The sequence below is a fragment of the Phoca vitulina genome, unplaced genomic scaffold (assembly GCF_004348235.1).
Source record: "Phoca vitulina isolate PV1807 unplaced genomic scaffold, GSC_HSeal_1.0 scaffold6, whole genome shotgun sequence".
NCBI classification, from domain to species: domain Eukaryota; kingdom Metazoa; phylum Chordata; class Mammalia; order Carnivora; family Phocidae; genus Phoca; species Phoca vitulina.
Window position 1 is genome coordinate 5,653,376 of NW_022589709.1, and position 17,768 is coordinate 5,671,143.

Genomic DNA, 17,768 nt, shown 5'->3' on the forward strand with positions numbered 1-17,768 from the left:
ACCAGGCACCCCTTCCTTTTGTGCCCAGTTAAGAACCCAAATGGGGGGCCTGAGATCCAAGCAGAGATCATCAGAATCTTTCCATGTGATTTCCATGAGATGGCACATACTTTTCTTCTGAATTGTTAACTGTAAAGATAGAGCCCTGGCTGCACTAGCCATTTTTTCCTGCCATTTGGAGAGAGCCTGCTTGTGGGAGGAGTCAATGACATCAGTATACAGATAGAAGTAGATGCAAGAAGAACTGAAAGGTGGGAGAGAGAGAGTGCTCTGACCACATAATTGGAAACCTTTGTGCAGATACTTGCACTACAACATTCATGTTCTAATTTTCATTCTCTTTCTTCAAGCCAGTGTGAGTTGTTCCTGTCAGTTAGACCACGGAAAGAGTCCTACGGCACTGTCCAATGCCTACCTCAAATCTCTCCTCTTTCATGAACGGCCTCTTAATACAGAACAATCTGAAGAAAATGCTGTCCTTGAATTCCTAACTAGTGGTTTGCTGGAGACAGCCACTAATTCTGTGCTTCTGTGCTTCTCTTTCCAGTTTTGAGTCAAGGGACATCATATTTGCATCATAGTGGGAATAATTATGCTACGGAAATCAGCAAATGCTACAAATCAAGACTCTCTTCCCCCAGCAGAGCCTTCAGCCTGTTCACCAGCCCAGCACTCTCTGAATGCCATTTTAGCTGGACCACCCACTTGGATATTGGTCACATACCGATTTGTAACAACTCTTGCTTTTTGAATATGGTGACGTTGGGAGGGCAAGTGCCCCTGACCCACACTGCATCTGAGTCTCCAAAGGAGGAAAGGTCCTGAGGAATAATTTGGCCTGTGGTCTTCATTTCACACATGTGGAAAAAGAGGACAGAGACCTTCGGTGACTTGGTAGTTCGTTGTGAAGTCAAGACAGAGAAAGTCCACAATCTTTTGACCTCCATCCGTGATTAAAATGTAGGCCTTCCCAGCCTTCCTCTTTGTCCTTTTTCAGCCCTTTCTTTTCTCCAATTTTGGCACAAAAGAGGGTTTAAAATGATTGTTGATTGTTGAATCATTCCAAAGAGCTAATGGCCAAGACCCAAATTGTCAATGCTTACTTACAACAAGGGGCTTTGGGGCTGTGAAGTTCTCCAGGATGAGATCATTCCAGATGGGGTCTTCCTAATGTGGCAGCACTGGGGAGACAGCTGCTGAAAGAGAGGACTCGCTGCCCTTCCATAGAAAGACCGCGATGTTGGAGTGAGTGTTGGCTTCCCTGTGTATTATGTCACTTAGAATCAAACAAGATGATAGTTGAGCTGCAAGGAAAGCTTGCAGATCTGTAAAAATTGAAAATACACAGTTTATTTTTGACATAGTTATTCTATTTCCACAACTTATCCTGGAAGTGTGCATAAAGATATTCATTTCAACTGTGTTTGAACTAATAAAAGACTGGAAACAATCTAATGTTCACCATCGGGAACTAATTAAATAAATCATTATGCATACATACATAGAGGCAGAACTCTATGTACTACCATGGAATTATCTGCACGATACTGTGTTTAGTGAGAATGATAAGGAGCGGAACAGTGTGTATAGTTTGCTATCATCCAAGTTAAAAAGAGGTGAGGAAAACACACAGAAACACACATGAATGTATGAGCATAATCTATCTCAAGAAAGATACATGAAACATTGTGACCCAAAAAGTTGTCTCTAGAGAGGGGAACTGGAAAACAGTGGTAAAAGTAAGATTTATTATTCACTTTATGGGACAATTTGACTTTTAAACCATGGGAATCTAGTACTTATTCTATGCCCCTCCCCTCAATAAAATTTAAAAAAAAATAAAGAATATGCTGTGTTACAGTCCTTGGAAATTCTTCCTTGGCTCTGATGGATGAGTTGGATCTGGGGATGTGCCAGAGAGCTGAGAGAGTTAAAACTAGTAACCCTCCCCCTACAACTATATACTTTCTTTAAAAAAGATTCAGTCTGTTTGAGTATTCCAAGTTTGGGACAATTATTTCTCCCATTATACAGCTGAAGGAACAGAGGCGCAGAAGCCAGCCACCTTCCCAAGGTCACAGAGTGAGCGGGAGCCAGAGTTGCTGTGAGAGCTCAGCTCTTGTCCAGTCATACATTCTCCTACTGGGGCCACATTTGGCCAGGCAAGGGCTTCCACAAGCACCGCAGGCTTCACGGGAGGGAAAAGAAGAACCAGAGAGTTCGGAGAGGCTCCTTTGGTCTAAGGTTTCAGTAGAGTTAAAGCCCCGAGCCAGCAAGAGTCCCAGCACAAATGAAGTCAGACCAAAATAGTTACCACTTATATTCAACAGGAAATGACCCAGAAAAGATCCAACCACTTTCCAGATGTAACTTGAAGGGCCTCAATTGGAGAGACATTTTGGAATCTAATGCAAAAAGCTCTTGATGTTTCTCAAGTCAGTGTGGGGATCAGAAATGAACAGACATTTGATTTGAGGGAAATGCCCTGCTAAGAAAGTCTAAGGCTTCTGCTTTAGGGAATCAATCTTTGAGAGAGCAGTGTAGGAATGAGTATAGAAACCAAGGCCTTGCCACGTTTGGCCAGCATAATTTGGGGAGGGGCTGTGAGAAATAAAGGGTCTATCCCTGCCTTTTGGCTGGAAAGAAAAGCAGAAATCCCAGACTGAGGAAACAATGCATGATTAGACTGCATAAGTGAGATTTAGCTAGTGGCTAGAAAGAAATTTTTTATCTATCAGCTGTTGTGCAGTGAACGGAAACTAATTTCTCTAAATCTTGTATTTCAAAAGACTTCTACAAATTTCTTTTAAACAACACTCAGAAGACAGCTCTACATGTCTCATCCACTTAATTTATGATTGGTATAATAAAAAAAATCATTATATGTGCTACTGCTTGTGAAGAAAAAAGGTTATACATACACACACCTAACCTCTGGTTAGCAGAAAATAGAGAAGAGAGGAACTAGTTAAATGATATAAGAGAAAACAACCAATTCAGAGAGTAGGGACATTCTTTGAAATTTTGATGTCATAAAAAATTAAAAGGTGTTTAATAAAATTAAGAAGATATTTTGGGGGCAATTGGAGGAACTTTGAATATGATCTGAGTATTAGTATTAGGGAGTTATTGTCAGATGTATGATGAAGTATGCCGGGGTGAAGAAACATAATGTTGGGAACTCACTTTAAAATGGCTCAGAACACACACACACACACACACACGCACACACACACACAGATGGTTATTAAGCTATCCTCTCTTCGAACTCGGCTGGCTCTATGTCAAGGCTGGGACAGCAAATCCTTTCTCCTTTGCCAGCGGGTCTTCTGTCAGTCAGCCAATAGGGGGCACTAGAGGGAGACTGGAAGTCTAGATGGGCAAGGAACTTGCTCCTTTCTGTTTTGCTTACTGTTACTGGCAGGGTCACCCAAACAACAGTTCCTCACCCTGGCAATGACAGAAGTATTTCCTGTGGGAGGAACTGGTTCAAGTTTCCATTTTTCCCACAATCTCAGAACCAGCCTCATTATGCTTCTTCAGACATATTGATATCAGCGGGCAGATGCCTCCTCTGTCCCAGCACCATGGGACGCTTTATCCGAGCTCTTAAGTTTTATTAATCCCAAACTCTTCTCCTTTCTCCCAGCCCTCGGGCTGGTAACTGCTTTCTGCATTTACTACAGTATTCCTTTTGCCTTTCCAGTCTTCTCATACCTGGTTAACAATTCTTTATAGTAAATTCTGTCTGTGAAAGTAATTGGTAGAGTTTGTGTCTCCAGACTGAACCTTGCCTGATACAAAAATTGGTACCAGAAGTCTCAGGAAACAGACCTCAGAGATGGAATATTTTCAGGTGTTTGGATTTGTCTCTAGACCTGAATGCACTCTTGAGCTTCTTATCATGGAAATGGGATGCTGGTAACCCATGGCATGGAGTGACACTGATTAATCAAATTATTGGCTGTAGAACATTGTGATGAAGAACTTCCCGAAGCAGGTGCCTTGGGAGATCAAGTGGCTGATGGCAATAATGATGACTAGGAGGAATGTGGGTGAGATGCCTTCTTCTGAGAGCACTGGAGTGCTTACAGAAAGAAAATGACATACTCAGCTCTTTAAAGTCTCAGCTCAAGTCCTGGTTAGGGAGATTCTATGGCAGTCCTAAAAGTATCTCAAATCTCTTATAGCTGCAAATTGAGACACAATATTTAACTGTGAGGGTTGCAGAATTTAAAGGTAAATTGAATTCAAAGCCTATGTCTCTCAGTGCAAGTTGGGATGAGAACTGGGATAGTGTCTAATTCTAAGACTTGGAATGAAGACATCTGCATAGGCTTGCATGAAGCTAAAAATCTTAACCCCTAAGTCACTCTGAGCCTTCCTTGCCTTCACCCTCCATGACTGAGATTAGGCTTCTTTTGCTTAAAGTTCTTGTATTAACCTCACCTGAGGCAGATGCCTTTCAAGGAGATGCCTTTACTCTTCAAGATCTACCCTACTACCCCTTGTTGCCACTAGACCCATAACTAGGGTCAGATCCAGAATATTACAAGGAAACAAGTTCAAAGTCTGATCCTGAAGGAAAGATTTTATAATCCAAAATAACTGCAAGATTTTTCTAATTTATATAGGCAGAAACCTGGTGAATATGTGTGGAATGGGATTCTAAGAGCATTAGACCAAAGAAGGCAGAATATAACAGGCCAAATTTACTGATATGGGTGTATTTATCAGGGATTCTCTATTTAATGTGTTAACCTGTATTAAGAATTTGCTTATTTGGACTCAACAGTGACCTACATATAAGAATGAGTTTGAGATCCCAGAACTTCCCTGGCATAATGTAGAGAAAGGAATTAAAACCTTTAGGGAGAGAGAAATGTTAGAGTAAACATATTATTTGTGACCTTCAAACTTCCCCCACTACTGCCCTCTACTATATGGTTCAAGAGGACCCAGTGGACACTCCTTCACTAAGGTATTGAGCAATACATTAATGAGATCATCAATATTCTTGAAAATCTCTGTGGTGGCTGTTCTCTTTAAGCTGGTATGATGGTAGAAGATGCTGTCACCAATTCAATGCTGTTCATTAATTTCATCCGAATTGAAATTAATGTTTAACATAATACTCAGCAGGGACAAAATGGCCATCAAAATGTTTTGACCCCCAGGGAACACTGATAGTAGCTGTTGATGGTTACTTTTATGTGTCAATTTGGCTGGGTCACTGGGTGCCCAGATGTTTGGGTAAACATTATTCTGGGTGTTTCTGCAATGGTGTTTTTGGATGAGATTAACATTCAAATTGGTAGACTTTGAGTAAAGCAGATTGCTCTCCAAAATGTGAGTGGGCCTCATCCAATTAGTTGAAGGCCTGAATAGAATAAAAAGACCAAGCTTCTCAAGCAAGAGGGGAATCTCTAGGAGACTGTCTTCAGACTGGATCTGCTTTCCTGCCTGTGTGGCTAACTGGCCCACCCTGCAGATTTTGGACTTGCCAAGCTTCCATAATTATGTGAGCCAGTTCCTTATACTAAATCTCTTCCTATGTACATACACACACATCCTATTGGTTCTGTTTCTCTGGAGAACCCTAATACAGTAGCTAGTTGGTACAGTGGACGTAGGAATGAAATAGATGGGAAGTCTACTAAATATTACTTGATCTACACATTAGGAAAAACTCTAGGTCTGGTGCTCCGAAGTCTGACTAAAGTCACTACAGAGCGAGTCATAGCCTCTCCTCCAGTTTCCAGACCTAAGCCAGCTATCATACCCAGAGTCCCTTGACTGAAGGATATGCTTTTTTTTTTTTTTTTTTTTTAAGATTTTTATTTATTTGACAGAGAGAGACAGCAAGAGAGGGAACACAAGCCGGGGGAGTGGGAGAGGGAGAAGCAGGCTTCCCGCGGAACAGGGAGCCCAATGTGGGGCTCGATCCCAGGACCCCAGGATCATGACCTGAGCCGAAGGCAGACGCATAATGACTGAGCCACGCAGGCGCCCTATGCTGAGTTTTCTTAAGAACTCCACAACACTGCCACAGTATATACTATAAACCTTCTTTCAAGACTTCCCCAGAGACCTGTAGTCGTTAATAGGGTGACTGTATCCTGAAAAAAAAAAAAAAAAGTCTTCAGATCTTTTGGGCATTAATAAGCACTGGTCCTGAATTGGCAGTAATTTCTGGGACCCTAAAACACCACTCTGGTCCACCAGTTAAAGTGGGGGCTAATGGTGGTCAGGTGATGAATGGAATATTGGCCCAAGTTAAAATTACAGAGAGCCCAGTAGGTCTGTGAACCCAGCGGTCACATCTCCAGTTCTTGAATGTAATTGCATTAGACATACTTAATTACTGGCAGGATCCCCATATTTCCTCTCTGACCCATGGACTGAGGGTTATTATTGTAAAAAGGGCCAAGTAGAAGCCCCTAGAAAGTCCCCTCCTTACCAAGCCAACAGCAATAGCACATCCCTAGAGGAAATTGCAGAGATTAGTGCCACCATCATTGGCTTGGTATCTGTCACATCTCCACTTAAATTTACCTGTTTGTCCTGTGCCAAAGGTTGGTGGATCTGAGAATTACGATGGATTACTGTAAATTTACACAGGTGATGACTCCAATTGCAGCTGCTGTTCCAGATGTGCTATCTTTATGAGAGAAGATCAACATAACCCTTGGCACTTCATGTACCATTAGTGATCTGGCAAATGCTTTTTATCCCCTCTCTCTATAATAATTTGCAATGATCACCAGAAGCAGCTTGTTTTTACATTGCAGAACTGAGACCACCTTTATAGTTTTCCCTTAGGGCTACATCAGCCTCCTGTCATAATCTGCAGAGATCGTGATCATCTTGACATTTCACAGTCCATCACACTGGTCCACTTCACTGATGACATGCAGATTGGATCTGATACGAAGGTAATAGCCAGTACTGCAGATGCCTTAGTAAAATGCATGTGAGGTTGGAGAGTGGGAGGTAAACCCCATAAAAATTCAGGGACTCATGCACCTTGGTGAAATTTCTGATGTGCTAATGGTCTGGAGCATGTTGCAATAGTTCTTTCCGTGTGAAATATAAGTTGCTGTCCCTTGTATCACCTCCCACTGCAACAGGGGCTTGATGCTTGGTGGGCCTTTTTGGCTTTTGGAGGCAACATATACCACATTTGAGTGTATCACTCTGAGCCATTTACCATAACACTGCTGGTTTTGAGTGGAGTAGAAAAGGCTCTGTAGCAAGTGTAGGGCTAGCTCCTCTGCCACCCAAAACTTAAGATCAGCAGATCCAATGACATTAAATATGGCAAATAAGGATTCTGTACGGAACCTCTGGCAAATGCCAATAGGAGAATCGAAGCATACACCTCTAGGGTTTGGGAGCAAATCCATACCTTCTTTTGAAGTTAACTGATTTTCCTTTTAGAAACAGCTCTATGGCACTGGGTGCTGCGTGATCCAGCAAGCCATAAGCTGGAATGCGCACAGCAGCAATCCATCATCACGTAGCAGTGGTATACAAGGGAGAGAGATCAAGCAGGTCTAGAATGCAAAAGCAAGTTGCCTGAGTAGGTGGCTCAAATCCTTTGACACCTACTCCCGTTACAAGACTTCTTTTTTCCCAGTCTTTACCTCTGGCTGCATGAAGAGTTCCTTTTGACCAGCTGACTAACAGGAAATTTAGGTCTGGGGGCGCCTGGGTGGCTCAGTCATTAAGCGTCTGCCTTCAGCTCAGGTCGTGATCCCAGGGTCCTGGGATGGAGCCCCACATCGGGCTCCCTGCTGGGCGGGGAGCCTGCTTCTCCCTCTCCCACTCCCCCTGCTTGTGTTCCCTCTCTCGCTGTGTCTCTGTCAAATAAATAAATAAAATCTTAAAAAAAAAAAAAAGAAATTTAAGTCTGGTTTACAGTTTATTTTGCCTAATAGGCTAGTGCCAGCTGGGATCTGCAAAATCTGCTGCAGCATTACAACCTCCATCGGATATGTCTCGGAAAGATCCCAGTGAAGGGACATTTTCCTGAGGAGAATCCTGAGCGGTACGATTGCTTGTCTGCTATGTCTGAACTGAGCACTACCCCGAAGTATGGATCGAAACTCTAGTATTCAAGGGCAGTTACTAATGGTGTGATGACTGTTCAGGACTTGGGAAGAACAGATACATAAGACAAGTGACAAGGTCTGGGGGCGAAGTATATATATGGACCTCTCAGAATAGGCAAGAGAATTGAAGATTATTGTGCTCCAGGTGAATGTTCACCTAAGGACACTGTACATCCACGAGAACGTACTTTGTAGACATGCGACTATAGGGAACATAATTAACCATGAGCCCCAGCTGTTGCACTCTGAAATTCATCACACCTGTGTTGGTTCAAATGCCTCCCATGGCCTGCTTCCAGTAAATGACTGAGAGTAGCAGGAATACTAAAGTATATATGGGTCTCTCGTGATAGCTGACCCTGGCTTGAGGACTCCTTGAAGAGCTTGCTGAACCTAAATTAAGACAGAGGAGATTCTCAGTAATCAGGACAAGATGACGTACTTTGTAGCAATTAGTCAGCCTCTTTTTCCAGTCATCTTAATGACTGCTCAGTGGGCCCATATACAAGAGTGGCTATGTTGGCAAGGATGGAGGCTTATACATAGGCTCAGCAACATGGACTTCCCCTCACCAAAACTGACCTACTGAGTGCTTGACCTGCCAATAGCAGAGACCAGAGACCAACACTGGGCCCTGATGTGTTGGGCTAAGGGCCCCCTGGTGTGGGCCCTTAGTGGCAGCTTACTTACATTAGATCCCTTCTATCACGGAAGGGATAGCAATCTACTCTCACTGGAAAAGACACATTATCTGGGTATGGCTTTGCCATTTACTTCTGCCAGCCTTATTAACTGTCATGGAATAGCAAAGGAGTATGTGCTGACCTATCCACCCACTTCAAGTAGCCTTTGGTGGCTTAGAAAAGTAGCTGAGATGTCAAAGGTCCACATGCTCAAGTCAGTTTTAGAAAAAAAGCTATTTATATTTTCTTTCCCACCCATGTTTCCCAATGCTCCACAACAGTTCTGTCTGCCAATTTTGAGCCAGCAGAGGCTCAGGTGGGGCTTTTTTTTTTTTTTTTTTTAAAGATTTATTTATTTGAGAGAGAGAGAGAGCGCACACAAGCAGGGAGAGGGGCAGAGGGAGAAGGAGAATTCTGATTCCCTGCTGAGTGCAGAGCCCACGTGGGGCTGGATCCCAGGACCCCAAGATCATGACCTAAGCCAAAATCAAGAGCCTGCCGCTCAACTGACTGAGGCACCTAGGTGCTCCTCAGGTGGGGCAATTTTAAATTGAACTACAAATCCTTTTTCTAGAGATGTTTAAAATCAGGTATTTGGCAAAATCTGTGGTTAAATTTACTTTCAACCAATCATGCACAGAGAGTGACATCTGCTGGTCATACGATTATATCTTTATCCTGATTCTTTTTTTGCAATTGACCAATGACCTTAATTATATAGTAAAAATATAAGACAATTATCTCTTTCTTGGGAGAAAAAGAAACCAACACATGACTTGTAAGTGCCAGTATATGTACCATTGTGGGAAATTTTTTTAAACTAAAAAATAAAATCTAAGTTTCTTTATTTTAGCAGACACTGCAGTCTCTTTAATTTGATCAGGTAAAATAAACTGTTGTAGAATTTGAAAATGAATTCAAAACTCAGCTATTCCCTTTAAAATATCCTTTGGGTTTTTGTTTCATAGCAGGAGAATTCTAGTGGACTTAATGAAAGACTGGCCATCAAAGGTCATTTGCTTCTGGCATTGCGTCCTAGTCCTGCTTTTTTGTATTGTTAATTTCCATGCTCCATACACGCATACATTGCTTCCATCTTTCTTCCTTCCTATCTCTAGATACACACACATATGAAACTTTATACATACTCTTCCAGATTTATTCCTATATTAGCTTTGGAAATTCTTCCCACTGCTCTTGATGTTAGATTATACTAGAAAAAAATTAGGAACTTATATTTTGTAACTACATTTTTAGATGAAAGTCATGTATTTATGTTTATTGATAAGAGTATTTTGATGGATGGTGATCAGTTGAGTTTTGTGTAGAAAATACAAACTTCAATTTGCAGTATTCAGGTGGCACACCTGTTAGTCAGATTCCATTCCCCTTGTCTTTTTCCTCCAATTTTTCACTATTAGAAAAATGCTGTAATTATCTGTTTTATAAATCAAACTGTGGATATCCCTGATTCTCCCCAGGACGTAAATTCCTAGAGGGAAAAATCCCCAATCAAAGGGCTATGAATAATCAACAAAGGAACTAAAATTAATACTACCATAATAAAAAATTGGGAATAGTAGGAAAGGAGATGAACGTTTTATAAATTCAGTACTTATTATCTAGAGGAGTCAATATATAACGTCTAAAGCTGATAAATCAAAACTTTGAACTATGTTAGGTAAATACACAGAGCTTAAGATGTAAAATAAGTGGGAAAATTGGGGTAAAGGGAAAATAAGATGAGACCGGAGGCCCAAAGAATCTATCAGAACCATCTGGAAGCTGGTTAAGAATGAAGGCCCTTGGGGTGCCTAGGTGGCTCAGTCGTTAAGTGTCTGCCTTCGGCTCAGGTCATGATCCCCGGGTCTTGGGGTCATGATCCCTTGGGGTCATGATCCCCACCTCAGGCTCCCTGCTCAGCAGGAAGCCTGCTTCTCCCTCTCCCACTCCCCTTGCTTGTGTTCCCTCTCTCGCTGTCTGTCAAATAAATACATAAAATCTTTAAAAAAAAAAAAAGAATGAAGGCCCTTGAGCTTATGCCAGATCTGCTAAATCAGAATCTCTATGGTGAGGCTCTCAGATCCTCTTTTTAGCAGCCTCAATGACTTGTTGGAGTCCTGCTGTAATTTAAAAAAAGACAAAGAGTGACTAATAGGATATTAGGACATTTATTAATGTCATGGTATTTAGAGCATGGGAGCTAGAGGAATGGACATTGTAAGACTAACTCCAAAGAATACATTTAAAAGTAAATCTTATATAAACTAGAATCATCCCTTTTCCAACTATAACATTTCATAATCCTTTTCTGATCCCATTAGGCTCCCCATTGACAACACTCACAGAGATGCGGGGACTCAGTCTATCATTTTGTCCTTCAACTTTTACTTTTAACATGAAGATGCATGTTCTGGGAGATCTTCTCTCTTCTCTGGGATCCATTCCTAGCCTATTGTACCACTTAGGTGGATATTCTAGTGCTTGTGTGTCTTTTTATGTATCACATCAACAGCTTCAACAGATACTTAGAAGAATTCTATGTATCCACTAGGTGGTATTTAATCTTTTCTGCTGCCTGTGTTCTTATTCTCAAAACTGTGAAAATTAAAGTTACACATGCTAAACTTTTTCTTGGGATTTGGTATGCCATAAATATAAAAGAGACACAATTATAGCTTAATTTTACAATGAAATTAAGAATATATTAAAAATTATACATTAAAAATGTATCAGCTCACAGTGACTTCTGCTGTAGCTGTAGCTTTTGTTCAATGATGTCCGAGAAACGAGGAACTTTTTTTGAAATAGCCACACGAATGTCATCACTCATATTAAAGCAGCTTCTGGACTTTGTTTTAAAATGTAAAAGTGATGAAAATCCCAACTCACAAAGGTATGTAGTTGCAAATGGTATAAGGATTTCTAGAGCTGTCTTTGCCAGGCTTGGAAACACTGTGAATTGAGCACACCAGAAATCCTCAAGCTTCATTGTCTCAAATTCCATTAGGATTTGGCCACTAGCTCGTAATTCAGCAAGATCAGTTTTCATCAAATAACCATCATCGACAAAATCAAGATTAAAAAGAAACGGATCCAGTATCCATTTACTTGCTTCAGCAAGATCTCCAACAGAAAAATATCCATGGAAGAAGTTGCTCAGCTGTTGCAGGTGCAGTGTTATTTCAGCTGCAATGCTTGCTGCTTCATTATCTGAAACAATGATTTCTTCAAGAAAAGGAAAGTTGGTAAAATTTCTTTTCTCAATTCGCTTTAGCCAAAATGGAAACTTCCTAACAAAAGCAGATAACTTTTCTCTAGCTGATACTGTGTTCATCCCAGTCCTTTGCATAGATGCACTAAGTTCATTCAGGTGTTTGAATAAATCTGCAAGGTATGCTAAGTGAACTTTAAACTCTTTATTTTCAAAGCCATCAACTAAGTTACTGCTTTGGTGGTGAAGAAACTGATTTATTTCTTCATACATTTCAAAAATATGGGTAAGTATTTGACCTCGGGAAAGCCACCTCATTTCAGTATGGAAAAGGAGGACACTATACTCGATTCCAATTTCTTCAAAAAAAGCCTGAAAGAGGCGATGATTTGGAGCACGTCCTTTGATGAAATTTATTACCCTCACCACAGTAAACAGAGCATCTCTCAGTTTTGTAGGCAAGGTCTTTGTGACAAGGTCATGAGGATTCAACAAACAATGTGTGATCACGATGTGAGGTGCCTCTTTTTTCACACAGGCAACAAATTCTGAATTTTCTGCCAGCATAGAAGAGGCCCCGTCAGTACAAACAGAGCCACATACATCAAGCGCTATCTTATGCTTCAAAAAGAAGTCTCTGAAGAGATTGAACACATCTTTTCCTTTCATTGTTAACTGCAATGGTTCACAGAATAAAAATTCTTCTATGATCTCTCTTTCTTTTATGTATCGTACAAATGCCATTAGCTGACTGCAGTCACCCATGTCCGTTGTCTCAGCAAGCTGAATACCCACTTTCAGAGGACTGGCTTTGATGTCCTCTAGAACTTGCTGTAAGATATCCTGGCTCATTTCATCAATTCTAGAATGGATCACATCATCTGATAAGGGTACCTGCTGAAGCTTCTTTTGTGCATCTGGTCCCAAAACTATTTGTGCTATTTCCAATGCACAAGGTTTTACTAATTTTTCAGCTATTGTATGGGGATTCTTCTCCTTGGCACATAAATATGCAAACTGATATGATGCTTGTAATAAGGCATCCTCGTGAGATGCAACTCCAAATGTTTTCAAGGTTTCACTCTGATCAGATGGTGTTGGCATATGCTTCAGGCTATTGAGATCATGCCCACCTACACCACCATGCTGTCTGTTAAAATGGTCAGACAATTTTGATGGTCTGAGGTCAGCATTTGAAAATATCGAGTTACACAATACACATTGTGGGCGCTGAGTTCCATCAACCTCTGTTGTACAGGTGAACCAGTAACGAACATAGTCATCATCCCATTTGCGTTTCTTCGACATGGCACCCCGAAATTCTCAGGTAGTATTCCAGAGATGCTGCAGAATTTTGCTTTGGGAGTAAAATACAACCCACATATTAAAAATCACTGGCTAACCGAATTAAAACAAAGCCACATCACATGCCATTTGTACATGTAAAGAAATATCCTGTAACATGTCAGTTCAAAGTAAACCATGACAGCATGACAGTCCAACTTAAAGCTATCAACTCACAGCTAATGCCCCGGAGTAAACGACTTACCAGTAAGCTACATGTGGGAGATTTGGACTTATATAGGTTGTGAATACCCGTAAATCCTCTACTGGTGAACTGAAGTTACGGCTTCATTTGTTTTCAATGATGTATGTTCCAAACAAATCTGGTACATTTTGTATCCCCTAAAAGGGCATCTTACTACCACCCCCTCCCCCTCCTTCCATTCTCCGCCAGGGATGTACACACACAGGCAGTTATGAGCAAGTGAATAGAGAAGGGCGTAATTCATTAAATACTCTAAGGAAGGACATATTTTGACATAGTGGCTAGTTCTTTTTCATAGTTAAGGATTAAACAGGTCTGTAATACTATTTGATCCTTGACTGGCTCTGATTCCAACGTAAGCAGAGAATTTCAAATGGGTCTGATTAAGTCGCCTTTGACACAGAAGTAGGATACAAAATTGGCCCAGAGCTTCCTTGCAGCTAAAGTGTAACACACTACCAGTCCATGATTCGTATTGTCCATATAGAAAAGCAAAACAAGTTGTTCAGGAGAAATACAACTATTTTTGTTACTGAGACTTCAGAAAAATCTCTCTCATAGAGTAACACCCTTAGTTACAATAGGAATTTCATGATGCTTTTTCATATAACTACCCCTCAGTAAAAGCAGTCGAGAAAGAAGCCGAAACAATGGAATGAAAATAAGCAGTATTCCCAAAATTAAGATTTGTTTTAATCTGAGGACAGGGATTAGAAGGTAATGGTTCCTAGGTTAGCAAATGGAGGAATCAGTGAAATCTTTTGCTAAAATGTAGATTCATGGTCCCAACTCCCAGAGATTCTGATTCCCTAGCTCTATAGTAGGGGCTCAGAATCTGTATTCTACATAAGCATTTTGGATAATTCTTATGAATGGTAACCAGAACAGTAATCTTTAATAAGAGATGCTCATCACAATCATTAGGAACCCCTTTGAACTTATACATCTCCCTCCCTTAGAACTAATAAATCATCTTCTCCAGAAGGAGGACAAAAGACTCTAAATCTTGGGGCACCTGGCTGGCTTACTTGGTAGAGCATGGGACTCCTGATCTTGGGGTCATGAGTTTGAGCCCCATGCTGGGCACTGAGATTACTTTAAAAAAAAAAAAGACTCTAAATCTTGTCCAGGTGATTCTAATACATATCCTAGTGTGTATCAGATTTACAGGAATAAAAACATATCCTTCAGGCCAACCACTAGGTTGCTGATATGCTAGGTTGGTAAATAAATAGTCTAAATGCTTTAATAGGCATTTAAGTTTCTGAGTTGATAACAACCTCCTAAGAAAGTTGAGGGACCTAGAAAGTCATGCCTTTTCTTCTTCTTCCTCTTTAGCAATGAGCAAAGGTATAACCCACAGGTAGGCTCAAACATACCTTCGAAAACAGTTCTATCTCCCAGATAAACAAGTGATCCCTTAAGTTTCTAAAGTTCTATACTACAGAATGTGGCGGAAATAACTTAACAGGGACACATTTAAATCCAAATGCCCACTTTGGCCATAAAAAAAATCTCACAATAAGTAAGGCAAGAATATTAACTTAAAACACTAACTTTCTAGTGGCTCTGCCACAATTAGCTATAAAATGAACTTCTATGTAAGCTAATAAGTTGACATGCCCTATGGCTGTTTGTTATGAGTCAGTTAAAAATTGGAAGGTATCTACCCATCAATAAAGATGATTTGAAGTTTAAAAGTTGATCTTAAGCTTTCTTTTGTCAAGTGATGACAATAGGGCCAAATGTGTTTAGAACCTCTCCTAATTGATAGTAAAATTATGACATTGGCATAAAAAAAAGCTTATCTTTCTATATTCTCTTATGTATATTTACCATGTATGTTTTGGGGAGCAGGGGAAGTGAATGAAAAAGCTTTGCTTCAGTCTCATTAGAAAGTATTACAGGACCAGTTAAGAGTCCATTCCAATCCACCTTGACTATGCTACTCAAGTATGTTTTGATTGAAAATTTACCTGTTCTGAACAAAAGGTTTTTTGGAAAAATTCATTTGCAGTAGTCCTCCTCATCCCCCTCAAAAAGGGAGAATAGGTAGCAAGAATTTTCAAGATTCTCAAAGAGGAATTTACCACCCAAGAGGCTTTCTTGTGTTTTAGAACCTCACAATTTTCACTTGCCCCTCTGTGGTATTTAGTAATCACAATACCCTAAGATACGTAAACATTAAAAAAGCACCATCATACTAAAAAACTATTGTTAACTGGGGCACCTGGGTGGCTCAGTCGGTTAAGCATCCGACTCTTGATCTCAGCTCAGGTCTTGATCTCAGGGTCATGAGCTTGAGCCCCACGTTGGGCTCCATGCTGGGTGTGGAGCCTGCTTAAAAAATGGGGAGGAAAACAAAGAAAAAAAAGGAAATTATTGTTAAACAGATGTGATAATGGTATGTTTGTGTGGAAAAAAGTACTCATTTATTAGAGATACAGACTTAGTTGTTTACAAGTGAGATGATAAGATGTCTGGGATTTCCTTTGAAATACTGTACTTCAGCATACACACACACACACACACGCGCGCGCACGCACGCACACACACACACACAGTGGGGCAGAGATAGAAGACATAAGATGGGCCTTGAGTTGTTAATGAAGCTGAATGATGGGTATGCTACATTACACCATTCTCACTATTTTTATGTTATGTGGGGGAATTTTCCATAGTAAACAGTAAAATAAACAAAAGGCATGACCTTATTTAGACAGAATTCGCTTTTAGAATGATTCCTTTGAGAGTCTGAGAGATATGCAGAGTGATGCAGATGCAGAGTGATATAAGAAAGTAAAATGTTTTTGCAAGTTTATGAGGTATAGGGGTAGATAGGAAAAAGTATCACTGATGAAATGCCAGTTAAAAGTGAACATTCACGTAACAGAAATCTTTGGGAAATGCTAAAATATATATTTCAGCAGTGACAACACCCAAGTGCAGTTGTAAACCTAAAACTCCAAACCAAACACAATGCAACTTCTATCTTGCCACTGCCTCTTCCAGTCCAAGGGAGGTGCGGGTGTCTGGGGGACAGGATTTCCTTAGTACACTTTGCAATTAAAGGCAACAGCCAGGAGAAAAGGGACGGAAATATAGTGGCTGAGCAAACGCTCCAGGGGCAAACGCCTGGGATCCTGGCTTTGTCACCTGTAGGCTGGGTCCTTTCCAAGCCTCGATTCCTCAAGTGGGGATGACAATAGTACCTACCTTAGAGGGTTGTTGGGAGCTTTAATTATGAAGCATGCATGTAAAGAACATGCAGCTCGTAACTGGTAGGACCTGTTGGTGTATTATTAAAGACGGCGCGTTTGGGAAGCAGCTCGGGCGAGCCACGGGCGCCGGCTGCGAGGAAGGACTCCGCTCGGTCTCCGCCCGCCCGTCTCCGAGCCTGGGCGCAGGCCCAAGGGATGCTCGGGCTTCTTTCAGTCGCCCGTCTCCGACTCCAGGTCGCTCTCCGCTCGGGCTGGGGTCCAGCCACTAAGCGCCGGAACAAGTCAGGGCGGCGGCTCCTCAGGTCCGGTCCCCGAGCAGGAACCTGCAGGGCGCGGGGACACAGATGCGTCCGCGGCGACCTCCACCCCAGCCACGCCGGGGTTCCATCCGGGTTCTCCGTGTGGCTTCCCGCCCGCAGACGGTGTCTCCCCGCACGCAGGCGCATTAGCCACCGGCTGAGGCCTCAGCAGGCTTGAGTAAGGAGCATGCGCATTGGCCCTCTCAAAAAATTTTTTTTTTTTTTTTTTTTTTTAATTGAGTACGTGGAGCGGGGAGGTTTCTTTTGTGTCTGCCGGGAAGGATGAATCGTAGAATCCAAGGAATGGAAGGTATGGTAAAGTCCACATAGTTCTTCAGAGCACCAAAATAAATTTTGTAACACCCTAATAATTAGCATTTTCTATGTGTGATCAAGGAGTAAAGAGAAGGAAGCTCATTGTACTTCCAAGTTAAACACTGAGGCAAATGCGACAGGCTGTAAACTCCATGAAGATACTCAGAGTGGAGACGAGCTTCTAGAGCTTGCGTCTTCATGTCTGTGCAGATTATCTTTCCATAAATTAGAGCGTGTGGATGAATTTCCTCAGAATCACTCATTTTAGAGAAAAACTTCAATTTTATTTAAAATTCGTTTTAACATGATCTTAAAGTTACAAACCCATATTGGAGAGATTTTAGAGGAAAAATCCCAAAGTAGAAACTAGAAA

The 17,768-nt window shown here is 41.3% G+C and overlaps 1 protein-coding gene across 2 annotated transcripts; it reads right to left on the minus strand.

The window, feature by feature from the left end:
• Window positions 1–10,950: 10,950 nt before the first annotated feature.
• On the minus strand, window positions 10,951–17,205 carry ZBED8 (zinc finger BED-type containing 8). Of its 2 annotated transcripts, none has more exons than XM_032403650.1 (2): window positions 16,777–17,205; window positions 10,951–13,368 (listed from the first exon to the last, which is right to left on the minus strand). In XM_032403650.1, the coding sequence occupies exon 2, from the start codon at window positions 13,317–13,319 to the stop codon at window positions 11,535–11,537; it is 1,785 nt and encodes a 594-aa protein (XP_032259541.1). In that variant the 5' UTR covers window positions 13,320–13,368; window positions 16,777–17,205; the 3' UTR covers window positions 10,951–11,534. The 2 variants fall into 2 exon arrangements, with proteins under 2 accessions (XP_032259541.1, XP_032259542.1); XM_032403651.1 differs by lacking the exon at window positions 16,777–17,205 and adding an exon at window positions 15,791–15,829.
• Window positions 17,206–17,768: the final 563 nt, after the last annotated feature.